The 26,410-nt window shown below is 49.8% G+C and overlaps 1 protein-coding gene across 1 annotated transcript; it reads right to left on the reverse strand.

The window, feature by feature from the left end:
• Nucleotides 1–4,043: 4,043 nt before the first annotated feature.
• Nucleotides 4,044–13,788, reverse strand: LOC134139307 (radial spoke head protein 3 homolog). Its single transcript, XM_062573740.1, has 9 exons — nucleotides 13,628–13,788; nucleotides 13,299–13,386; nucleotides 11,994–12,135; nucleotides 11,533–11,678; nucleotides 10,744–10,947; nucleotides 9,547–9,709; nucleotides 8,300–8,386; nucleotides 6,210–6,473; nucleotides 4,044–4,476 (listed from the first exon to the last, which is right to left on the reverse strand). Exons 1-9 carry the CDS (start codon nucleotides 13,732–13,734, stop codon nucleotides 4,463–4,465), a joined length of 1,215 nt encoding a protein of 404 aa, XP_062429724.1. The 5' UTR covers nucleotides 13,735–13,788; the 3' UTR covers nucleotides 4,044–4,462.
• Between the last annotated feature and the right edge of the window lie 12,622 nt (nucleotides 13,789–26,410).

A 26,410-nucleotide genomic window follows, 5' to 3' on the forward strand; every position in this document is an offset into this window, starting at 1 on the left:
TCTGGGAGTGATGTGGGCCTCTGGAGGTGCTGCTGTTCTCCAGTGCATGGGAGCTGGTATGTGGCAGCTGCCTGCACTGGGGTCTGGAGAGCTGGACTTTGGGTATGCAGGCTGTCTGGCTGCTGCAGATGATGATTGCTATTTTCTGAGCACAAAGAAATAATGCTGTTCTGTGATGGGTCTTCTGAAAGGAAACGGTTGCCTTTATGTTTGTAAGAAACCTTCCACCTCTGCAGGTCAGAAGCACTATGGGTGATCTCCCAATGTCCCCGCAGGGACTGCCCCCAACCACCTTCACCTCCTGCTCAGAGCAATGGGAGAATCGCTCAAGCAAGTGCACGAGGGGAGAGGGCTCAGGGAGATGGCACTGCTGTCACAAAAGGGCAGGACAGGCTGCAGCAACCGTGCGGCAAAGAAATGTAAGAAGACACTCACATTGCCTGTTGCAAATTGTCCATACTACAGTAGTGATACTCACCTGGAGTTTCCTCCTATGCTAAATCACAAAGATGCTGAGCTTTTCTAAAGTCTAGTCATATTTCTAATGCGAGGAGCTAACAGCAATATTTTTCACTTAAAGTCATCCAACAGTCAACACTAAGATCCTGGATATCAGTGTTTTATAACTGCAGCTGCTGAGCATTTCCATGCCATACCTAAGCCCTGGGCTGATAGGTAGCTCCTGTGACTCCAGTAGGTCTTAATGAGTAACTCTCTCACTTCTTTGCTGTGGAGTCAGAATTCCCTGTTTCAGCTTTGCACCAGCAAGATGAGGTGCCTCGGCTGGCTGAGGGAAATTGTGCTACGCAGCTCCAGCACACTTAGTGTGAGTGGAGCGAGAGCTCTAGTGCATAGATAACCAGGATCCTGGACTTTTGTTCTATGTTTTCTGGCTCTCACAGAAATCTCACTGTAATGTTCATGGTGAAAAAGGAAGCAGCAGAACCAAACTACTGAAAATCAGAACTAATTTTCTAGACCAGATCTTCCAAAAAGTTTGTATCCCACGTGGGCTCCAAAATACTTGGGAAATTTTCAAAAGAGCTCATGTGTTTGGCTGCTTTGAAAATGTGCCTGCGGACACTTCCCACGTGGAAATCCAGTTCCACAGAGCTCCAGGAGTAGATGAGTCGCCACCTACTTCACCTACTCCTGCTGCCTCTCTCTGCCCTTCAGACCATGGGTCTAGTGGCTTTTGCAAGCAGCTCTCCCTCACCAGGGCTGGGGGCATGACAAAGATATAAACACATCTCTTCTCTGGAGCGTACAACCCTTTCAAGATACAGCTCTTGAACAGTCACTGTGAAACCTCTTGGCACGTGCAGATCCATGGCAGTTGCAGTGCTTGACCTACACACAGCAGCTCAGGAGATGGTCCTTGAGGCATCCCCCACTTTGCTAGCTAGCATGAAAATGCCTCTCTGGGGTGACACAAGCACTAGGGTTGAAGGTAAAATGCAGGAGAGTCCCTCAAGAACAACCAAATGATTGAACAAACAGAGCCAAATGCAGGGTTTCCTCACCAACACTGCACTCTATTGGCCATCAACATTGCAGGCATCATTTCTCCAAGGCACAAGGCTTTCATGGGACCCAGCACGAGAACCAGGTGTTTTCTGCTGCTAAATCTCTTCCCAAACAGAACCTTGCTGGGCTGTGCAAACACACACACACACATGCACGCACACACACACACGCACGAACAGAGCTGATGTCACATGTTACGTAGGAGACTCATTCACTCTGGGGTGTCTGCCAAGGGATCAGCAGATGATATTTGCCTGCCATGTGATATCATCCACAGAGCTTCACAGAGCAAACACCACACAAGTCAGAGGGTGCACATGCACGCACATACACACACTTAAACATACGTGCATGTACGCGAACAAACGCACACACACATTTGCCTCTTGGTGGCTGTGGAAGCGAAGTGCTGAACAGCAATGCAGGGAGCCAAAGCGCAGCTCTGCTTGTGGCACAGACCCTGCTTGGGCCCTCAGCAAAATCCTTTGGCTCCCAAGAGCACCACCAGCAGGAGCCTGAACGTGCGCAAGGATTATGGTCGCTATTGTAAAAGCAGAGCTGCTCTCTCCCAGAAGGGCAGGCACTTCTAGGCACCTTTTCCAGCACCATCAGAACAGGGTGCTTGTTCGCTCAGGCACTGCACTGTGTCCAAAGGACCGCCTGCAGCACAGAGGAATTAAGTGCTACTTGCTTTCAGGAGCTGGGGCCTCTTCAAGTCATGCCGACTCCAGGTGTCTGTCTGAAAAAGTCCCAAACAGTACCATGCATGCACAGCGAGGCTCCCTGGCTTCATGAGTTTTCATCCAAAGTGGCTGTTCAAAACCTCCCTCTGTCCGTGTGGTTTCCAGGTATCGATCTCGGTGTAAAGTGTAACACCAACAACCAGCTCAGCAGCTGAGCTCAGGTGTTGCACAGAGGATGCTGAGACAGATTCATATGCCCAAGGGTTCAATTCCGGGGTCTGCAGCTGGAGGTGTACATCAGGTCCTATTGCAGTGAAAGTTATTTTAGTGGGAAAGTCGAACAAAAAGAGTGAGACAAAAAAGAACAGGAAAGAGAAAACTGCCTGCCAAAGAAAAGGGGCAGGGGTCTGCCAGTGAGTGTCCTCCTCAGGCAGCCTCTGCAGTGCAAAGGGTGCTCCCCCCACAACATTTTGGGAAGGGACAAAAAAGAAAAAAAAAAATCTTTCCCCCTTTTCATCTCTCCTGTTAGTTGGGGCTGCCAGAACAGAGTCTGGCCGTGAGCGTAACTTGGAGCAGCTGCAGGGCTGCTGTACACCTCTCCATGCAGCTTCTCCCAGGCGGCTGAAGCTGCTGAGGCTTCCATAGAGCGTCGGCTCTGGCCTCAGGCACTCTGCATGCCCCTGCGTGTCACCCACAGCATAGAGAAGGGGAAACGGGTTCAAGGACAGCAGGTCCCTGCCAGCAGGGCTGGCTACAGAGCTTTGCACTGGGACAGTCAAGTGAAAGCCTTTCAAGTCTTTGAGGGCTAAAGACACCAAAAAGAGGAAGGTGGAGAAAAATCTAGAAGAAATGGACCTGAACTTTGCACTGCATAGTGCAGCCTGAGCAGCAGAAGGGACATCCTAAACAACAGAGATTCTGCGACTACAGGACAGTCTATCACATGTAGTGGTGGATAATCATGATCGATGGAAAAAGCGCTGGAACAACTTTGCTTGGGAAGAACACCATCAGCTAGTATTTCTCCTTCCGCAGCCTCTAGGGTTCTGCGAGATGCACCTCAGAAGGACGGTAAGCCTGAATATTTGGTCTGGGGGAAGAAACACTGCTGAGAATGCCCAGGAAATGACTTTAAATTAGAGGAGTGTCAAGGACTGGTGTCTTCACTGACCTGTGGCGGTAGTGGACCTATATCATGGGCGATCAGACTCCGAGGCAGTGGAAGCGAGCATGAGACATTCCCAGGCAACCAGGGACAAGAGGCCCTGGCCCAGAAGAAACCACTGCAGGTTGGTTTACTAAACTGAAATGCTCAGGTTTGTAGGAGTTGAAGCAAAGCAGGTTTTGAAACTGTGATTAAATTGTGTTAAAAAAAGAAAACCAGAACTTTCCAAAACCAAACTCCCTTCCCCCTCAGCCGTTGTAACTTAACATTCTGTGCTGGTAGACTATTCTTCAGCAATTTTTCCTCAGTTTTACTGCCACAGGCTAGGTCATCACTGCAAAGTGTGTCAGTATAGAGCTTCCTGTTCAGTGGCTATTATCAGTGAAAAAGTGGAGGCATAAAGTTAATATGTTTGATACGTTCACTTTCCTGCTCCTCTCCTCCATTAATCTGAACCACGTTGTCACTGAGAAACAGTTTCAGAGATACAAAGCCAAGTGCTTTCTGGCCCAGATCCTCGTGGAAGGATGCACGCTTGCCCCTCAACTTGTTTGCTCAGGCCCCAATCCTATGGGCACATTCAAAATTCACATATTAAAGACACTGTTTCCAACAAAGTAGTACAATGTGAAGGCTTTTTTTTTTAAATCTGATTTTATTCTACAAAATATTAGGATGGATCATTGCAGGTCACAGACTGGAAAGAAAGACTATATTAAAACCCTATTTATAAACAACACTTTCTTTTCCCAAAAGTACAACCATTACACTATAATGTGATTTATAGGCTTGTGTTGTCTTCATAAATTCTAATGAAGTAAAAATGTAGTGCACGCAATTCATTATTCTTTTTACAATAATTTAAGAATATAATTTTACAGAGATTGCAGCATTAAATACTGCAAAGTGTTTAAAGAGAATAATTCAACACTAAGTAAATTTTCTAGCAATAAAACACAAAGCAGAAGAGACAAATATGAAAATATTCCAGGTGACCACTTCCCACCTTGTAACATTTTAAAAAACAAATAGTCAAGTCAGCATTTGCTTGAATCTTTTCAAAAGTGATCCACGGCAGTCCTCCAGACTATGGTGTGTCTCCTGTAAAGATATGAGAAAACACGTAATGAGAAATCCTTAAAACTGACAATTTCCTTGAAAGAAGTGGAAACATTTACAATCCTCATGAATCATCTCAATGCCTTTTTATTTGTTTATATCTAGATCAAACTAGCCAGAATAATTTATGTGAAGTCATGAGAGGAGTCTCCATCATGGGAACAAAAGCAGTGCAAAATCTTGGTCCAATTGAAATTGAGGAAAATCTCCCATGGACTTCAATGTCTGAACCAAATTTTCACTTCAAGCCTTCACTTTCAGTCCTGTGTGTCATAAAATAAATTCTCCTGAGAAACTCACAGACAAGTTTACAGAGCAGTGGTTATCTGAATTTCAGGCACATAACCTACACGGCTGGATGCTTTGAGAAAAAACTAAGTACAGTATGTTAAAATACTCAGAACTTAGCAGTCAGAGGAAGAGTTTAGAAGAATATTCCATTTTTAGAAAGTATCCATGAGTCGATTTGTCTACAGTCTGTGCTATCTGCGTACAAACATCCAGTTTAACACATTCAGATCTGCTGTGGCTCAAACCACTGAGCAGATCTGTTGTTCGTGACATTTCATTATTTCTGCTTTTCAGCTACCTAAAGAAATAGGTTAATGCACAACATCTTCCAAGGGAGCTTTTCCGCATAAGCAACAGCCGCACTGGTTATCATCAGCTGTCCTAGCTCGGGATGATGAAAGGCAGGTGTACCTTTGAAGTCAGATGTACAAATGGACCGGGAAAAAATCTGGACATTGCTTTTTAGAATACGAGATGTGGAGCAGCTACCTGCCTCTTCATAGGCCCTTTCTGAAATCTCTCTCTCAGACTTGGACCTGGCCTACCAGGTTAGTACAGGTCTCTTCTGCACTGCTAAGAGGAGGTAGCAGAAGGCAGTTTTTTGACAAGAGGGCACTTTTTCCACAGGTTTAGCTGGAATGAAACAATGTTTCCACGCTGGGGCAAAAATGTACTTTCATGAGTTTCCTCCACCGGGAAAGCTGCCTGGCAAATCACAAGGTCTGTGTGGCAGCGTGGGCACATTTTGCCCACTGTGCCTCATACCCTTCCAGTGGATCAGCAGGAAAGGAGGATTTGAAACAGAACTGAGGCTGGAATTAGCATGTGGCTTGAACTCCTTAGCAGCACTGCAGAGTCAGGAGGATGAGGAGGACTTGGTACCCATAGTAATTCTCAGTGGCACATCACTGGGAACTTTGGGAGCTTTGGGAACAACAGCCTTTTGTCCCTTGCCTGCTGAGATGCCCACCCAAGTTTGTCTGGGCAGGAGAGACTAACGTTAGTAGAAGAAACGTGCCATAATAGTTACCTTTCAAAACAGGCAAAATGAGGGAACCTCTGTTCTGAAAACACGATCAAAGCACTTGCAAAGGTTACTAGGAGGCTCTTAAAGTCCTTCTCATATCTTTCTAGCACAGGGTATGGCACCGTATTGCTTTTCAACTGTACAGGACCCAAGTTTTCAAGGACTGTGTGAAAGGGGATAGAATTTCACTGTAGTTCATTGTATTAATAACCTCTCTCAATTCATATAGTCTGAAATCAGCAACATCAGCATTTGGAAAACACGCTTTAAGGCTCAACTGTTGTTTGGGTTCATCCTTTAGCGTGGCTGGGGCACAATCCCTGTAAATAGACAGGAATTAATCTCTTCCTTTGGCTAAGCTATTCATCTTCATTTATTCGACAACTTGATGACTTACCTCCTTGTTCCTCAGCTTCAAAAGCCTCCATTTCTGCTTGATCTGATTCCTCTAACTGAAGAGAGATGTGAGGCAAAAACTGTTCCTCAACAACAGGTTGGTCAGTCATCTCTTCCTGTACAGCCGGTGGGCTGGCATTTTCTGTCAGACCAGCCGGCTGTGAGGCTGTGTCTGTTGACGTTGGCTCCTCGGCACGTACTTCTGTCTGATCAGAGAGCTGACTAAACGCATCTAAGCGTTTTCCAACCACTGTACGAATCAAGGCTGAAACAGAGAAAGCCATCATTAACAAACAAGAAGAAAAAGCTGTAGTTTGAAGTGATTTTAAGTTTCATTGATCTATTAATTCTCAAAAAAGAAAACAAACTGAAATAACACTAGATGTTATGCTACTTCCAAATCATTTAACACAAGAACAATTCAAGTATTTAATAGATGTATTTCAAAGTGATATTACATACGACACTGAGGCCAAGAACGAATGAAGAAGGGTTTAATATAGAAAACGGGACAATGCAGAGGTGCTGAAAAAAAGCTTCACTGGTAATTCACAGGTTGAGTTTTGTATGTAAAAGAAGAAATGGGCATCTCTGGGAGGAAAAACATAGCCTCCTTAGACTGTGAAGCTTTCACCTGCAGTTCACAGCTCTTTCGGACAGTGAAGCTTAAGTAGCTTCTACATTCAAATAGGTTGAAAATGGATTCTCTGGGACTTTTTCTACACTTTTGTGTAAGGGGAGAAGCAGCCACAAACAACCTAGCTGAGGCAGTATCTGCCTCTGCAAAACCTGCCGAAGAATGCAAATTGCAGTTCTTGTTGTAGAGATGGTGTTTACTTAAAGGAAAGATTTAAAAGAAATACTGTGTATGTTCTCATCAACAGCATATCCCACAGCAACATTCTCCTTGGACTGTTTATTCAGTAGTTGCACACAACAGTCTTAAAGTAAAAAGAGAGAGGATCCTCCTCCTTCCCTCCCCAGAAGAGATACATTAAGAAGTTACCCTGGAGTGTACATACCAGACACATATCCTAGCATTAAATACCTAGCAAGCCAGTTTTAACTATCCAAATTATAACTTAATTCAGGAAATTCATTGTCGTGGTTAAACAAAAAATAAACACAAAGGGAATGAGCACACAAGTACAGTTGTAATTCTAATTGCAACCTGTAAGTCACACCAGGAGGAAAAAGCAGAGGAATGAAAATTTAATGCAAGTCTAAGAAGTCTAAAACTGCCAGAGTGGGCAAGCACTCATCATAATGATGTGGCTTCTATAGTAGATGGATTTCAGACTGTTCAGGTATTTCAATCGCAGCCTCTGAAGGCTGACTGATACCAGAACCCAAATGCTAATCTGGAATTGGCCCACAAGAAAGCAGATACACCAATGTTTTCCTCTGTCTCAGAAGCAAGCAGGTGATTATTGGCTGCTGAGGAAGCAAGCCAGCCCTTGCTCTGAGGAAAGCTATCGGTTGCCTGACTGTTCAGCCAGGCACGGCCACTTCTGCTTGCGCGTGGCATGAACATAGCACTCCGTAGCTCAGCTAGCTGCTGCAAAGGAGTTCAAAGGCTGTTACAGTATACAAGTGGCTGTAGACAGTATCGACTGGTCTGCTGCCACAACAAGGGCACAGGTGCAATGGGGCACCGCTGGGAACACTAAGGAAAAGAGCATAGCAGTGCCGGCTGCGTACCATGAGGAACAAGAGTTACTAGGATAGTGAAAACAATTTGCATCCTTTAATCATTTTACTTCTGCCAAATGTGTGGCATCCTCCAGCAGCACATTTCAGAAACAATATACAACCACCTGAAAGAGTAGAGCGGGATGCCCGACATGTCTATTATTTCAGCTGAGAACTAATTAGCTAAGTATATGCAGTAGCGATTTACCAGCATTAGAAGTGTTTCACAAAAAAGGGGGGAAAAAAACCACAAAAAGCTGTGGGCTTTTGAAGTTCTTAAAATTATACCTGCTGCTTTAGCCCACGGTGACCTTGTAAGTGTTATATTGGTCTTCACAAGGGAAAAACAATTAGGAATATCAAGCAGCTCAGATTATACTCCAGGATTTTGTAACTTACAGTCAAGCACTGTCCTCCCCAGAACCTTCTTCTCCAATGCTTCTTCCACTTCTGTCATCAGCCATGGAAGGAATTCTGTCTCAATATCTGCAGGAATTTGGCAGGAAGAAAACAAGAAAAAGCAATTTCTTTTAAATTAAGGACGAATGAGAGGATGTTGTGAGCTGTTTCATTTGCTGCAGTCATTAAAGGATGAGCATCATTGCTAGAAGATGCTCATTTTGTACGAGCCAGATGAAATGTCTCAGAAGATACTGAGTGCTCTAACTCTGCCCTCTTCTATTTACCTTCCTCATCTTTACGGATCTGGGCCAGAGTGCTCTCAACTTCAGTGCCTTTCCAAGGTGTTTGCCATCCTCAGAAGGCAGGCACAAGTGAGATGCACAGTCATGTTCTAGTTAGGTGAAAATAACTATTCTGAACAATCCAGGAGAATAACATTTCTTGCTTTTCTCTCCAACAACATCTGGCCTCTGGTCTGCCAAAACTGCTCAATCCCTCTGACTGACGAGTCCTCGCTTATGTGTTTTTTTTTCCCAAATCATTTTCTTTCTACACAGTTATCCCAAATTTTGCTCCATTTGCAAGAGACACCCAGTTTCTACATTTGCCCCGATGACTCATGTTGGAAGGAGCAACTGTTTCCTGGCAGTAGCCTGGGCAGCAGCATGGGGCCCTGGGAAGTGGTGTGCAGACCCATATTAATGGGATTTATAAACTTGCCAAATGTCTGATGACACAGCAGCAAGGTAGCCAATGAGAAAATGTGTTGATTCTAAAGGCTTGGAAATCATAGAGGTTAAAAAGTCAGAAATTATTTTCATGGCCCAGTTCTAATTCTAACTGACTAACTTCTTCCTTGCTTTGATCATCATTAATGAAGATTCAGAATGACACACACAAAAGTGACTTCTTTGCCTGTCCTGTCATAATGCATTTACTACAATTTGGATCTCTTTCACTATGTCCTACCAATCCTAACCATCCGTATACTTCACACCAATATTCATGTATTTAACACCAATTCAAAAGCAGCCTCTCTCATTACAAGTTAAGCTATCAGATCTCACCTACTTGATGGCCAATGTTTGTTCTTGAAAACAATTTGAGTTTGAAAACAAGTGTAAATGACTAAATAAACGAAGTCTACTACATTGTAATAAGTGATAGAATTTTAAGCTGTGTTTTATGGTTGTTTTGCCTGTTACATCTTTCAGCTCACATCCCAAAAAAGAAAAAATACAAACCTCTCTCTATAGGGTCATAGAAATACCCACTCTCACGAAGACTGTCGAAGACTGATGGAATGAGATCAGCCAAGTAACGCTGAGCAAATGCCCGAGCTGCAATTTTCTCTGTGGTCTCTTTCTGTTTTTGCAGCACTTGCATCTGCTGGCGTTTGCGACGTTCCTGACAAGAGAACATTGTATGTAAAACTTTCATGTCTTTAGTTGTTACTCCATTGATCTAGATTTTGAAGAATGATCACAACATAAACCCCAGAAGTTAGAGAGAGAATCAAGTGGATAAGTATAGATACCACCCAGTATTTACGGCCTCTACTTGGGCCAAAAGCTCTTCACAGGAAAGAAAATTTGATTGTATTCAATCTAGAGATTATCAAAACTTACAGTGACTAGAGAGAAATACACTCCTTTGGTATTGCTCTTCTGGTTTTGTGAAGTTTGTAAAGTAATGGTTTTCCAGTTGGCCAAAAAAAACCACCTCTGCCATCTTAGCATGCACTGATCTTACGACGCAATGCTTTGTTATTGCAAGTAAAGCTGATGGTTAACTTTGGAGCGAGCTGAGGTTGGTTCAGGATTTCAGGACCTTTTCACCAGTCCAACTTTTATTCCAACTCAGTGCAAGAAAAGATTAAAACTGAGGTGGGTGCAAGAAAACATTAAAATCCCAAACATATAAAGCTGCTGAATAACAAATAAAGACTTGCCTTTTCTCTTTATTATTTACTGGGTCTTACTAATATAGATCCCTTAATACCTGGAGATCTTGAGAAGTATGTGTGCACATTCACGACTGCATGCATTCAGTACTTCCTAACTAGGCTAAGCTAGGCAGGTGCTTTTCTTATTCTGGAGCACTAGGACTGTTCACTCAACAGCTCTCGTAATGCAAGTGGCTAAGCTAACTGCCTGACTGACAGCAGCACTGGCTACAGAAGGAAAATGCTCTTGGGTTTGGCCTCTTGCTCCGGTGTCCCTGGAGCACGCCAGCTCCCAAGAAACACAGCAGCGTCATGCTGCTGCAGCAGAGCTAACTGCAGCCAGACGGCACCCGACTGCTCGGAGGTGCGTCCAACCGGATGGTGCCCTCTGGGGCAAAGCTGACTTATTCCACAGCTTGGCTTTTGCTGCTGGAAACTGTTTTTTCTCCTACCACAAGCATTCACACAGGCCCATTTTGCTCTTAGCCGCTCCTACCTTCTCCTCGCTGTATCGCCTCTCCTGCTCTTCTAGGCGCTGTACCTCAGCGAGCTCTGCGTTACGCAGCTCTCCATAAGCACACTGATGTGCCCGCAGGTTGGCCAGCTCTTCTTCCTCCATAACTTCCAGCAAAGATTGCTCAATAGTCTTTCCAATCAATACTTCCAGCACTGGCTTGACTTCAATGTCAAAGTCAAAGAGCTGAAGATGGCAGTCCGGGAAAGAGAGACAAATGACCCTGGATCACAGTCCTTCTTAACAGCAGAGCAGAAAAGGAGGATGAGCAAAGCCCTTGTGTTCAAGGCAGTGCTGAGCTGTGCACACGTGGCCCCTTGCCAGCTCTCGCAGGAAGCACAACTGAGGGCTAAATGACAAGTGGGCTGGCAGGACATCAAGCCTGCCACAGGGATCAATCAGGCAACACTCCCTCCCCTCCCCCAACACCACCACCTCAGCCACTCTGAAGGCTGCTGGGGAGAGGCAGAGCCTTCCCCTAGGCCCTATTTCTTCTCACCTCCCTCTTCTCAACCCCTCTCGGCCTGGATGCTCTTTCTGCAGGGGAGGACATTTCTCAGCATGGTAGTGCTTAGCTGAAAGCAGCAGAAGAGTAAGCACCTACCTTAATTTTGCAGTTAAACTGCAGCAGATTATGGAGACAGATTTTTTTTTTTAAATATGTCCCGTCAGGAGTAATTCTTGTACATGCTGCCCTAATTTTGCTTAAGAAACTTGTTTCATATGGAAACATCTTCCGAGAGTGCTTGTGAATCAGACTTTGCCTCGTACCTCTCCTTCTTCTATCTGTGTGTCCACATCTTTTCCTGTTTTGGCTGGTATGAAGAGGGGAGTGGGTGGTCTGTCCAGAAATGCATCTGTCTGACACTCCACATCAACCTCTATTATCCGGTCACTAATTTCTTCCAAATACAGCTCTAGAAAGCATAATCATGACAAATGCTATAAGCTGGCTTCTCTGATTGTAATGGTAAAAGAAAGTGTAAATGGAAAAGTCTTGGCATGCATTCAAGAATTCATGGTCAAAACTGAAAAACACTGGAAAAAAATCTTACTCTAATTAGCAAAGTTCACTGATAATCAAATGCAACTAACAATAAGAGGTTATAAGCAAAAGAAAAAGAGAACCTTAGCTCTAGGTGATGCTACCAACTGCATTATGAATTTAGCAGGTGAATATGCATCAGCACCTTTTTGTTTTCAGGCGAAATTTAAATCTCTTCAGCCTTTACCTGTCTGCACATGAGCATGCTCTCTGCCTTCCACAGGCTCGGGTGTTCTTGGCTGCATCTGCTCTTTTGCTCGTTTTCGGGACAGAGCTCTTCTCCGTGCTTCCCTCTGCCTTTGAATTTCAAGGGGATCCGGTTGCGTACTCTAGGCAGGCAGTAGGGAGGAAAAAAAGAAACAAACAAACAAAATCAAAAACCCGCTCTAAGTTTCATATGTAGCAATGTTACTAATTTATCTCTACAGCTAAATGAAGACCCCCCTTTTTTTTTAATCCTACAAATCTACCATTTCAGACTTACTTTTCAAGGTCCTGAGTCTAAACTGTCAGTTACCTTAAGGACTGCAGCGCATGAAACTATCACAGTACACTGCCTGCAGGCATATAATAACAGGATCTCACACTAAAAGCAATTATTTGCTACTTGGGAACAGATGTTATATATGAAACTCTACTTGCAGGATAAAGTATATTAAAATAGCATGTTCTTGCTCACAAATGAGTTGAGAGTTTCTAGGTGAAGCTTTTAAAGTGTCAGATGGAGTTAAATCCAGTTTTCATATTTTCAACTAAATTATCTGCAAGACTGAAATTACAGACTCTTTTTTCTGCAGGAAAGGATGAAGCAGAAAAAACACAGAGTAACTTCTAAATTCTACATTGTGTTTGTGGGTTGAAAATAAAATAACTTTTGATCTTTTTAAACAGATAAACGTGAAATTTCCAGTAAGAAACACTTACAGAACAACACAATGACATCCCCACAAAGTTGCAATTCCGATATGATCAATTTATCTGTCAAGAAATATTCTCTGAAAATAAATATCACTGAAACATTTACTACGTCAGGAGAGACAAACAGCCTTTGCCCCACACAAGTACATCTTGTGTACAGCTGGCCTTGGGATCTATATGGCTCTGCTTCCACAGGACAAGCTCAAGTTTACCCAAAAGCTTAATTTCCCCAAGAGCTGCTATCTTCACTGATGACATCTGTGAATAAATACGGCAGCAGATGATGAACTGAGACTTGTGCTCAATATCATGACAGTAAAGAAACAAGGAAAAAAATCACTTTAAGAAAGAAAAAAACCCACTCAAACCAGCAAAGTTCATGGGGAAGTCAATCCTTTAAACAAAAGTGGGAAACAACTGCATGAAAATTTAACTGGAGGCCTTGTGACTGGGTGAAATATTTTTTTTATAAAATTACAGCACCAATAATTATAGCTATTAATCGGCTACTGTTTTCCTGCCCTACTTCTTCCTTTCCAAGAAGGCTGTAGCACAAGCCACACAAAATCCATACCGCAGGTACGAGCTGCAGGGCGTAAGTGTTGCCGCGCACCACTCTCCTGTCATACATGAGGTTCGCGTAGCGAACAGGTTCCTTCTCTCTGCAACGTCAAGAACCGACCGTTGTGGTTAGAGAGCCGCAGCCTGAATATTAACATCTCGGCGAGCGACAACGGCGCTGAGAGGGCACCAGAGGGGCCCCGCGGACACGCGCAGCCGCTCGGCTCGGCTCGGCTGCCCCGCCGCCGCCGCCGCCGCCGGGCGGGCAGGGCCGGGCCGGGCCGGGCCGGGCCGGGGCGCGCAGCCTGCGGGAGGGGCAGCCCGCCCGGTGCCGGCACTCACTGCTCGGCGGCATCCGGCCGCGCTCGGTACTTCGGCCGGGCGGGCAGGGCGCGGGGCTGGCGGCAGTAGCTGTAGGGCGCCGCCTCGGAGCCGCGGGCGGGCAACATGGTGAAGACGGCAGGGGCTCGGCTGCCGCCGGCGGCCGCTGGAGCGGGGCGGGGGCGTCGGCGTCGGCGCCGGGCAACGGCCCGCGGCGGGAGGAGCGCGGTAACGGCCGCCGACGGCAGGGGCGGGGCGGGGCCGGCGCTGGCGGTTCCTGCCGCGCGCTCCCCTCGCGGGCCTCGAGCGCTGGCGCTGCTGGCGGCTGTGCTGCTGCCTCGAGCCTCGTCGCGGCCTGGGTAGCCTGGACGAGCCCTCCTCGCTGCTGTGCTGCGTTTCTTCCGGCTCCCAAGTGCCTGTGCTTTCCTGTCTGCGCAGCTGAATCCGGAGGGGTCTTTGGGGAGGGGTTGCTGTTCTCCAGGCGCTGGGACTCTGAGCGAAGAGCGATGGTTCTGCCTGTGAATGGGTTTTGCTGAAATACCGGGGACAGCAGTGGGAAGGGGGGTTAGATAAGCGCTTATCCAGCTGAGTGAAATGCAAACTACATCTAAATTGTTCCCATTCCCAGGGCAGTCCACCTCCATTAGGCAAAGTCGCCTGTGGGCACAGCTGACGGCCTTTATTCCTCTTCTCCTCAGGTCGAGTGTCCTTGTTAGGCTTCTTGGTCAATGCTGAAAAAAGGCCGTAGGCCGTTAGTAGGCAATGGCACTAGGTCACGAGCTCCCTGTACTGCCTCCTGCCAGTTCAGCCGGCACAGGCAAAGGGAGGTGCAAACAACCAGTTTACCAAGGGAAGGTCATGGAAAACACTCGTTCTTGAACCAGACCTTAATTTTTCGTGGCAAATCAGATTCTTGTTCTCAGAAAACAGGGGCATCCACACTGCAGATCAGTCCCCTACGCTGCAGGGCCTCTGCAGAAGGGAGCTGCTACAAGAGCACATGATCCCACGCCGGAGCGCACGGCGGAGGCGGCTTAGTCTGGTGGCCGCTAGGAGTTAATGCGTAGATGCTAAGGAGGGGCTTTCAGGGAAGCTCCGGAGAGCTGGCTGCCAAGACAAGACCCGTGGTAGATGTGAATGTGACAGCAGGCAAACGGCGTCCGTAACTGTGCCTGCGTCTTAGAAGGCACTCAAAGCACAGCAGAGCCTGTGGCGTTTCAGACTTCTGCAGGCAAAGCATCTAAGCTGACGTAGTGAGGGAATGTAACCACCAGGTGTCACTGGAATGGTTTTGCGGGTTTTTACAAACTTTTAAAGGAAAAAAAAAAAAGAAAAGAAAAAGAAAAACACCACGGTTTCCAGTTAAGATAGCAGTAGTTTCTTATCCTGCTCTGCAGTTTTGCTGGGAGCTCATACCAATCTGCTGCAATTACTGAACGGGCAGTTGGCAGAGTCAATACAGGAGTGGGAGCTGTGTAACTGTGTTTGACAGCAGGGTGGTGGAGCAAGATGTGGGGCTGGAGGAGCCCGGTGCAAGTGTCCTTGGGGAGGGAGGGAGGGAGGAGAAGGCAGTCCTTCGGTATTTGCTGGTGCCTGGGCATCCAAAGTTAGTGAATGAGCGTTTGGAGCCTGGAGAGGAGTCAGAAATTCTGCCCCGCTTAGCAGCCAGTGCCCGAGCACTGTGGCCCTTCAGTCCGGGAAAACTGACAAAGCTGGCCAGAAGCAAGGAAACCTTGGCTTGGAGTGACTTGGCTCATATCTTCTGAAATGTGGAGTTTGGCTATCCAGGTGTTTCTGACTTTGCAGCAGGGACTCAAAAGCTGGGGAGAGATTGCTAGGGTGTGAGGGACATGGTGTTTGCGTTCCCAAGAAAAAGAGCCCCGGCCTAGCCTCCAAACTTTGCCTCCTACCTCTGCTTGGCCTACTTGTGGGGCCACATCTCCACCTGGTGCTGCTTGGGAGGGGGAGTGGACAAGGGCTGTGGTCAGAGACGCACCTTGCTGACTCTACAGGCATCCCTACTGCACACTCAAGAGGCTCTTCTGCCTGCAGCTCTGGAAAGCTTCCAAAAGCCAGAGGAAAGCTGTCAGTTTAACCCAGGAGTGTTCCTGAACAGTGGATAGTGGGCATGGGGTTATTTCTCACTCCGTGCAAGACTCAGCACTTGCTCTTGTTGTACAGCATGAGGTCCTCTCCACTCGTCTCTCCAGCCTCTCCAGGTCTCTCTGAATGGCAGCACAGCCCTATGATGTATCAGCCACTCCTCCCAGTTTTGTATCATCAGCAAACTTGCTGAGGGTGCACTCTGTCCTTTCATGTAGGTCACTAAGGAAGAAGCTGAACAATCCTATACCCAGTATTGACCCCTGGGGCACACCTCTAGCTACAGGCCTCCAGTGAGACTTTGCACCACTGAGCACAACCCTCTGAGCTCTGCCATTCAGCCAGTTCTCTCAATCCACCTCACTGGCCGCTCACCTAGCCTGCACTTCCTGAATTTGCCTATGCAGATGCTATGGGAGATGGTGTCAAAAGCTCTGGTGAAGTCATGGGAGACTACATCCACTGCTCTCCCCTCCTCTCCCCAGCCAGCCATCCCATCATAGAAGGCTGTCAGATTCATTAAGATTATTTCCCTTTTCTGAATCCATGCTGACTGCTCCTGATCACCTTCTTCTCCTTCACATGCTTAGAAACGGCATCCAGGATGAGCTGTTGCATCACCTTTCCTGGCATTAACGTGAGTCTGACTGGCTTGTAAGTTCCCTGAGTCCCCTTTCTTGCCCTTTCTGAAGCCTGCAGTGACATTTGCTTTCTTCTGATCCTCAGGCACCTCTCTTGATCTCCACGTCCTTTCCAAGATGATGGGGAGTGGCCTAGCAATGGTGACCCCCCAGTTCCCTCAGCACTCAGGCCTGCGTCCCACCAGGGCCCATGGACTTGAGGATGTGAGGTTTGCCTAAATGATCCCTAACCTGATCCTCCGCAGGCAAGGGGAATATCTTCCTTTCTGCAGACTTTGTACGTGGTCTCCAGAGTCTGGGATTCCTGAGGGCTGGCCTTAGCAGTAAGGACTGAAGCAAAGAAGGCATTCGGTATCTCTGCTTTCCCCGTATCCTTTGTCAGCAGGTCTTCTGCTCCATTCAGTATGGGGCCCACATATTCCCTAGACTTCCTTCTGGGTACAAATACACTGCCCTTCTAGGCATTTTTATGTGGTTGTAAGGATGCTACTGAGGTTTTTTCTCTTTTTTTCTTTTATCCAGACAGTTTCCTTGCAGGATTTATGTTGTGAGTGGTCAGACAGTTTTTTATAGCCTCTTCATAGGAGCGTGGTCTTGCAGCATTCCCTGGGACTACGTGGCTGGCTGCCCTGCCGAGCCGTGTACTCGTGTTTGTTCTTTTAACAGGACTGCAACAACGCTCTCAGCCGATAAACTCCAGGAGCCACAGGTGAACTCACGCGGGAGCTTACTCTAACAGCAGCATGGCGGCTTGCAGTTTCTCGCTCAGAATCCTTCCCTGCAGAAACCCGGTCACTGAGTAAGCAACCTCTTGGGGGCCTTGCGCACTCTCTGCTCTCCGCTGCAAACTGCTAGCGCAGGGCTAAGGCAGCCAAGTGTCCTGGTCGGCCCTGCTGATCTTGAGCGGTCAGAGAGTTTTTTGTAGCCTCTTCCTAAAGAGGGTGGTCTTCCAGCACTCCTCTGGTCCAGCTACCTCTCCGAACACTTCATCAGCTGACTTGAAACGGGGCCTTTGCCACTACCCCACAGGCAAAGGCTTGCTCTCATCGCAGCTCTTTCCCTGCGCAGTTTGGCAGAAGTGACTTCCTGTCGCTGTGGAAAGAGCGGTCAGCTTTCAGAGAGCTGTCTCTCACAAAACCCGTGTGTCTCCAGGCACCCAGCTCTGTGTTGGTCTTAGTGTTTGCCTGTGGTTTGCAAAAGAGGCTAGGGAGTGCTTTTGGATCGCTCTGCTAGATGTGCTGTGGGCTTGCTGGAAAAGGACTAGGGCTGATTTAGGAAGGATTTTGGGGTCGAGAGTGCAAAAGAGGTAACAGCAATACTAGCTAGGTTCTTGTCGAGAGTATGCCCTGCAGCAACAGTCTCTCTCCTTGGGGTGTTTCTTCAGGAGCTGGAGGCAGTGCTTCTTTCCTTCAAGGGCGAGAAAACCCCCTCTCCCCTGCCTCTGCCTGCAGAAGAGCTACCTTAAGAAGATATCCTGCAGTGTACATACCAGGACATATATCCTAGCATCAAATACCTAGCAGAGCAATGGTTCTTCTCCCAGGTATAACTTAATTCAGGAAATTCATTGTCATAGTTAAACAAAAAATAAACACAAAGGGAATGAGCACAGAAGTACAGTTGTAACTCTAACAAAATCACAGAGGGAGGAAACTGATGGGAATGAAAATGTCATGTGAGTTTCAAAAGCGGTTTCACTGAGGACCACCAAGGTGGACACACACTCATCGTAGTGTTGTGGCTTCTATACTAGATGGATTTCAGACTGTTCAGGTATTTCAGTCGCAGCCTCTGAAGGTTGACTGATACCAGAACCCAAATGCTAATCTGGAATTGGCCCACAAGAAAGCAGATACACCAATGTTTTCCTCTGTCTCAGAAGCAAGCAGGTGATTATTGACTGCTGAGGAAGCAAGCCAGCCCTTGCTCTGAGGAAAGCTATCGGTTGCCTGACTGTTCAGCCAGGCACGGCCACTTCTGCTTGCGCGTGGCATGAACATAGCACTCCGTAGCTCAGCTAGCTGCTGCAAAGGAGTTCAAAGGCTGTTACAGTATACAAGTGGCTGTAGACAGTATCGACTGGTCTGCTGCCACAACAAGGGCACAGGTGCAATGGGGCACCGCTGGGAACACTAAGGAAAAGAGCATAGCAGTGCCAGCTGCGTACCATGAGGAATTAGAGTTACTAGAGTAGGGGAAAAAATGTAGCAGGAAGAAAAAAGTAATTAAGGGTGAAGGACAGGATCTCCGGAGCTTGCTTTTATTTGCTTAATTCAGAGTGAAGCACCGTGCTGCCCAGAAGCCTCTTCTCCAATGCTTCTTCCACTTGCGCCATCAGCCATGGAAGGAATTCTGTCTTGATCTCTGTAAGAATGTGTCAGGAAAAAGACAACAATAAACAGGAACTTTTGTTAACAATGAAGGGCAGGATCATGGGAGCTGGTTTGCATCTGCTGCCCGCATGAATGGGTGAACAGCATGGCCCAAAGACGCTTGCTTTGCAAGAGCCAGATGAAATCTCTTGGGAGCCTGGGGCTGTCTTATCTCTTGCCTCTGTTACTGAGGCTCCCCACCTTTATGGAGCTGGACCACACTGCCAGGGGTTGCCACCTGCAGCGGGCAGGCACAAGTGAGACACACAGCAGTGTCTGAGAGGAAAGCGTCCTGAGCAATTAAGGGTAGCCACAGTTCCTGCTTTGCACTGAAATCCGTTCTTCTCTCCAATCCACCAAAAGTTGTCGGTCCCTCTGGCTAAAGAGTTCCTGCTTACCTTTGCATTTCCCAAATCTTCATGCTCTTTGCACGCAGTGGGAATGTTATCTAACTGTAATCTGGATCTCCTACCTATTATATTAGAATCAGGTCACATAGGCCAAGCCCCCCACCAATACAAACCTCCCTCTACTGGGTCACAGAAGTCCCCGCTCTCACGAAGACTGTTGAAGACCGATGGGACGGGCTCAGCCGAGGAACACTGAGCAAAGGCCTGAGCTGCAGTTTTCTCTGCTGGCTCTTCCTCTTCCTGCTGCCCTTGCATCTGCTGGTGTTGGCAGCATTCCTGCCAAGACAACGTTGCATGTCAGCCTTTCAGGCCTTTCGCTGTTCCTCCTTTTCTCTAGATTCTGAAGAAGGATCACAGCACGAAACCCACGCAACAAAGACAGAACCAAGGGAATAAGTACAGGCAGCACGCAGTGCTTTCCTTTCGTAGACCTTTCTTTCCATTCTTTCCATTTGGTAGCTGTGTCAAGCAATGAAGTTGTAACCAACCAAACTAGGCCCTTCTCTGTTCTCTCACCATGCTCTGATCTCATGACCCAAACAAAGCTTTCTTGTTGTGGCAGATAAGCAGATGGTGAGCACTGGGGTGAGCTGTGGGTGGTCCGGGAAAAGGACTTGCCGTTCCTGCCTTGGATTTACTGGGTCCTCCTAATGCAGTTCTTTTCATCCTTTGAGATCTGCCGAGGTAGGTGTGCACACTAGGCACTACATGCACTGAAGGCTAGGCAGGTGCCTTTTGTATTTTGGAGCACTGGGACTGTTCAGCCAGCACCTCTTGTAATGCAAGTGGCTAAGCTAACTGCTTGACCTACAGTAGCAGTGGCTACAGAAGGAAAATGCTCTTGAGTTTGGCCTCTTGCTCCGGTGTCCCTGGAGCGCGCCAGCTCCCAAGAAACACAGCAGCGTCATGCTGCTGCAGCAGTGCTATCTGCAGCCAGACGGCACCCAACCAGATGGTGCCCTCTGGGGCAAAGCTGACTTATTCCACAGCTTGGCTTTTGCTGCTGGAAACAGTTCTCTCTCTTACCACAAGCATTCACACAGGCCCATTTTGCTCTTAGTCACTCCTACCTTCTCCTCGCTGTATTGCCTCTCCTGCTCTTCCAGGTGCTGTACCTCCGGCAGCTCTGCGTTATGCCAGTCTCTGTCCAAACACTGCTGTGCCCACTGGTTGGCCAGCTCTTCTTCCAGCATGACTTCCAGCAAAGCTTGCTCAATAGCCTTCCCAATCAATCCTTCAAGCATCGGCTTGACTTCAGTGTCAAAGACCTGAGGATGGCAGTCCGGGAGAGAGAGGCGAATGACCCCGGATCACAAGCCCTCCCAACAGCGCAGCAGGAAAGCAGGAGGAGCAAAGCACTTGTGCTCAAGGCAGTGCAGAGCTGTGCACGTGGAGGCCCCTTGCCAGCTCTGGCAGGAAGCCCAAGCACAGCTGGGGGCCAAATGCTGAATGGGCCAGCAGGAGGCTGGGCCTCTCGCCTGGACCCTGCAACACCACACAGCCCCTCACAGCCGCTCTGGAGGCTGCTGGAGAGAGGCAGAGCCTTCCCCTGGACCCTGTTTCTGCTCACCTCCCTCTTCCCAGCCCCTCTCGGCCTGCATGCTCTTTCTACGTGGGAGAACATTTCCCAGCATAGTAGTGCCTAGCTGAGAGCAGCACAACCAGGGCCCTCACAGAAGCACCTTCCCTACTTTTACAGCAAACACTAGAGACGACAGTTTTTTTAAATGTGCTCTGTCAGTAGCAATTCCTGTACTTGCTGCCCCCATTCTGCATCGGAAGCTTCATATGGGAAACAATTCTGATGGTTCCTGTGGCCAAGACTTTGCCCCATACCTCTGCTTGTCCTGCTTGCACAGCCACATCTTGTCCTCCTCCTGCTGTCTGGATGGTGAGTGGAGAGGGTGATCTGTCCAGAAGTTCACTTCCCTGGCACTCCACCTCCAACTCTGTTACCTGGTCCCTGAGCTCTTCAGAAGACAGCTCTAGAAAGTAAAAGCTGCAGGTTGGATGCTGTTCTGCTGGTAGTCATGATTTTTAACCCTGACAGCTCTCTAGGGAGAAGGATAGCCAACGAACGGGCAGGCAAATGGCTTCTGTGAAGGGAACAAACAAAACCTAAAAGCCAGCTGAAAGCAGACACCAGGTTACTGAGGAGGCCTCTGCTGGGGCCCACTTCCTAGTTCTCGATGGTGTCTGCAGCACTTTTTGGGGAATGCCTCCTCAAAAGAGTTTTCCTGCAGCAAGTTCTCAAAGGCAAAGTCTAGAGCAGGAGCTTTCAGCTCACGTTGAAGAAGAAACTGTTCTTGGTAAACTGCCATTAAGCGAGTGCACAAAAGGACACTGAGAGCATAGCTACCAAGCAGCTACATGTCTCTTTCCTCATAGCCTCTTCCTCCTGAGAGGCCGTGGCCAGAGACCTCTGAAGCTCTTGGGTTTGGACAGTGATGCTCTTTTTCTAGCCCTACCAGCAACGACCTCCAAGTAACAGCATGTCCTCAACAGCAGGTGCTTGAGGGGTCCGCCAAAGGCAGACATTTCACCTTGGGTATCCCTGTTGTCTGGGGAGGACTGTCCTTAGGAGCTCCTGGGAAGCGTTCCAGACCCTGCCATAACATACTGAGCCCTTTGCACCTCTCTGCACTTCCACAGAGGCTGCCTTCTGTCTGTGTGCAGTGCCGTGTGATGCCGAATGAACAGCAGAGATGCGTGTTGGATCAGCAACTCCAACTCAGCGGAAGGAAACAGAAAGACAATGAAGTGGTTCCCAAAGAACCACCTGCACTGTAAAACTGTGACCGTCCCTCCAAGGACACCACCTCTCCAGTTTCCCAACAGTCTAGCTGTTGCACTGTTTCCTCTCAGTAAGTGGAACCCAGAGGGCAGAGAAAGAACCACAAGGTTCTGCACAGAGGTTTCTGGCATTGCAGAGGTTTCAGGCATCTCTGTAAGGCACATCGGTCGCTTGGGCAGCTTGCAATGACAACAGCTTTTCCTGCTCAGCATGAGCATGCTCCCATCCAAGTGATGGCAAGAGTACAAGAAACAGCTTTGGAGCCTCTGTCAAGCCTCAGGGCAGAAGGCAGCTCCACAGGCTCTTTTGCAGTCTCACCTGTTGAGAGGCAGCTCTCCTCCTCAGTGTCAGAGGGGACCCAGACGAGGCATTGCCTGATCTCATCCTGCAAGAAACGTGTTCAGGTTACAGAGCTGCCACTCAGCAGGAAGGGCCACGAGGAAGCTGCTTCCGCAAGGCAGTGATGTGGGAGAGGCTCCAGGGAAAAGGCAGAGGTGGACAGACACGTGCTGAGGAGAGGCCTCGCTCGGGGAACATCCCCTCTCTGCCCCACAGCGGTGCTTGTGGCAAAGGCTTATGCTGCAGCTTTGGCCAGCCCCACGGCTCTCCCGCACTGTGTCCCTTGGGGTGCCTCTGCACCCACCATGGAGCCACCCCCACCGCACTAAGAGCCCTCCCACCAACACCCAGCAAGGGCCAGGGCAAAGGGAGCCACTGCTTACATCCGCCAAAATGAGTGTCCTGATGGTCTCGGCAGCTTCCCCCTAGGCAAGAAAAGAAAGAGCCAAGGTGATCAGCTCGCCCCCGGGGCTGTCTGCAAAAGCCAAGTGGTTCTCCTGGCAGAGGGGAAAGCCTGGGGACACTTACCGGGTCCGACAAGCTGATGGCCTCCATGAGGAACCGAAGGGAGGGCATCTGGATGACCCTGGGCCCCTGGTCTCCTCGGCTTTGCAGGGCATGGACAAAGGAAGAGCTCTGTCACACCCAGCGCTCTCTGCTCCCTCCCCTGCCACCAGCCCAGTGCCTCCACGCCACCCTGACACGGGAGAGCTTCCCACAGCGCTCGCTGGCAGCACCGCTCTGGAACGTGTCTCCCCAGCCCTCTAAAGCTCCTGCTGTCTAGAGGCCTCTTCCATATGGAAAAAGAGAGCAGCAGCTCAAACTTCCAATCCATGCCAGCAAGCAGCTGTGCTGATGGCTCTGCGGGGCTGGAATTAATTTCCAGGCACAAGGATAAGCACCTCACGCTGCTCTGCCCAGGACCTCCACTCTGCGGTGGGTGTCCTTTCCCCCCACCTCCATGGCTGCACTTCTAGGGCCAGCTCCACGTGGAGCTCTCCACCACCTCCAACCTGATGCTGCAGGCACACTCGATGCCCTGGCAGCACTCACCTGAGCATGGCCTGCAGCCAGCGCTCCTTCCCCTCGCGCGACCTGCAGAGCAAAGGAGAAACAGCCTCATCCCCTGCTGCTCCTCATCCTCTGGACACACGCAGGCCCTAAAGCATCTCAGCTGCTTGGCACTGCTCCAAGGGGTGTGATGCCCCAAAGCAGCCTGCTCTGTGTGCCCCAGCAGTGTCCCTCAGCTCAGTAGAGCTGCAGGGACATGGAGGGGGCAGGTGGCTTGTGCACCCCTGGACGCGCTGGGTGGTGCCGTTTCCTCCCCAGGTCTCACTGGCCAAGCCCCTACACTCTCCTTCAGAGCCACGGGCACCCTCACACAGCTGGGAGGGCACGCGAGAGGCCCTGGGACTTGTTGGAAGAGGCCGTGGGGGAGCTCTGCTTCCCCCTGGAAACAAGGCTGCTTCCCTCCCTTCCTGCAAAGGCTTTGCCTTCACCACGGGGCAAGCAGAATCCCCAGCGTCCCTGTTCTCACCTTTCAGTACCCATGGGATCTTGGTGTGAAACCAAACTGGGTCCTCTGCTTTCCACATGCCCCCTCCTCCCTTGCATCCTGACGGGAGCCCCAGCAAGGCTGCAGAAGGCAAGCCCGGGGGTGTGCACCCACCACAGCCTGCTCACCTGACCCCAGGACTCACCAGAAAGTGACCGCGCAGTGCTCGGTGGGCCACACGAGGATGAGGGTATTCTGCCTTGACAGGCTGAACACCTCCTCCTCGTCCTCCCTCTGCTCTTCCCACTGGCTCGCTGCCTTCTCCCCGCCGCTCACCACCACCAGCTCGCTGAGGTGCACACGGTGCTTCAGCCAAAAGGCGGAGCGGCACCTGCCAGGAGCAAGAGCAGGGAGCGACTTGGAGGTTGCTGTCGCAGGGGGCTGCCACGGCATCCCGCCATCAGGGGGGACGGGAGGAAGGCCTCCCTGTGGGCCACTTGCATGTGGCCCTTGGATACTAGAGGCTTCACCCAGCAATCCTTGGCAGCATTGATATTTGCTGTAGAGAGATGCTGTTCAGTAAGAAAGAAATGCCAAGAGCCCGGCTCAAATCCCTCCTGCTGCCCAGCTCTGGCCACCTCTTTGGCCACTCAAGCTCACGGGAAAGCATGGGCTGATTTGCTTCTGCAGCTCTACCCAAGTGAGAAGGACCAAGCCCGCATCGATGTGGGCCAGCTGCCACGCAGGCAGCACCAAGGAGGACCTTTCTGCTCCAAGAGGAGCAGCCGTGGGCAGGAGCGGAATCGTGGGGCTGGGGGCAGAGGTGGTGGTGGGGAGGAAGCAGGGTGGTGTTTGCTGTTCTTACTTGAAGCTGGCGACAGCGATGGCATCGGGGAAGAGTAGCAGGTGCCTCTCCTTGGTCCGCCGGTGCCGAGTCACCCACACGCGGTCGCTGAGGAGCAGCTCGGGGCTCCTGTGCGACACGAAGGTGCTCAGCGGCTGCGGGCGCCGAGAGGCTTTCCTGCGAAAGAGCCCGTGGCGGGCGCGAGGCGCCCCGGGCTGTTGCTGCGCGCCGGGAGCGGGGCTGGTTTCGCCCTTCCCACCGCAGCAGTTTGCCTGTCCCATGGTGTCACGGGAAGGCAGGAGAAGTTCTCCAAACAGTTCGTGCTCCAGGTAGTGTCGGGAAGCTGGGAGCCTGTGTCTCCCCACACCGGCACAGCAACGAACTGGAGCACGGACGCTGGTGGTCGTGGCCAAGGTCACAGTGGGTGTCACCACAGCACGTTGTGATGCGGTGGCCAGACCAAGGGGCAGCTCGGAGCGGGGGGGTGGGGAGGAGGAGGGAGCGGTCTGGTGACTCTGGAGGTCCCTGGCTGCCCAGCAACTCCGACGTCCCCAGATTTCCATGTTTTCAGCATGGGAGTGTGGCTGGGAGTGCGCTGCTGGCTCATGCCATGCCCCCTTGCTCCCCAGGTCTGGGCCCCACATGCCCAGTACCAGTTCCTGCCACTGAGAGGGTCTCAAAAATGTGCTTGGAGACTAGGAGCTGCCTTTCTCTGTCCCGCTGGTGGCTGCAGGGGAGGCAAAAGCTCGCTGGGAGAGTGCACCAGGTGGGCTTGGTGTTGGAGCATTGCCTGGCTTCAGCAGCTGGCTCACTGAAATCCCCCCAACACGTGTCAGTGAAATCCCCCCAACACCTCCCCAATCTGCTGCAACACCCCTGCTTGCCTCCGTGGCCTTGGAAATGCTTCCGAGCAGACAGGAGCGGCTACCTGCAAGGCCTGTGTGACACCCCTCGAAATCTGGCAAACTCTGGGTCCATCAGCAGTTGCTGTTGTGCTCCTGCAAGGCCTTGGCACCCACAAGCGCAACAGGCTGTTGCCACCCGCTCTCGGTGTGGATACTCTTGCTCCAGGGCAGAGCATTTGCCAGCCCTGTCAGTACGGAAAGCAGCACGGCCACTGCAGACGCAGGAGCCCCCTCCTCAGTGCTGCGCTCTGAAGCTTTCTGTGAAGAGAAGTTCCCCAAGGCTTCTGCCTGCCTTTGGCAGCAACAGATTGCTTGTGTCCAGGGGACACCAGTGCTGGTGGCCTGGACTTTGCCTCCTACCTCTGCTTGGCCTCCTGGCATGGCCACATCTTCTCCTGGTGCTTCCTGCGTGCAGGAGTGGACAGTGGGCTCTGGCCAGACGTGCACCTTGTCATCACTCCACGGGCATCCCTACTGCACGCTCAAGAGGCTCTTCCACATGCATCTCTGGAGAGCTTCCAAAAACCAGAGGAAGCCTGCCAGTTGGAGTGTGTTTCATTTAACCCAGGGTTATCCCAGAGCAGCAGACAGGCTGAGTTGTCTCACAGGTGTCTGCAGGAAAGGGACCAGTCAAATTAAGCCAGAAAAGCTCACCTTCAAATGCACCCCAGGTTTCTGTGTAGGCCCCGTGCTGCTGCTGGGTTCTCTTGCATGCCTCCTGCCCTTCTGCAAAGGGAGCCCTGGAAGGGCACTGCCCCTTCTCCCCAGGTTTCACAAGTGGGAGTTCCTGCCCACCGTGCAGCAGGAACACGTCTTGCTAGCGCCAGCCTGGAAGAGCACGTGCCAAAAGGGACACTCCCTCTACATCTATGCCACAGCTATGTTGAAAGCGGGCATTTTT

This window comes from Rhea pennata, chromosome 3, assembly GCF_028389875.1.
Source record: "Rhea pennata isolate bPtePen1 chromosome 3, bPtePen1.pri, whole genome shotgun sequence".
In the NCBI taxonomy this organism is placed as follows: domain Eukaryota; kingdom Metazoa; phylum Chordata; class Aves; order Rheiformes; family Rheidae; genus Rhea; species Rhea pennata.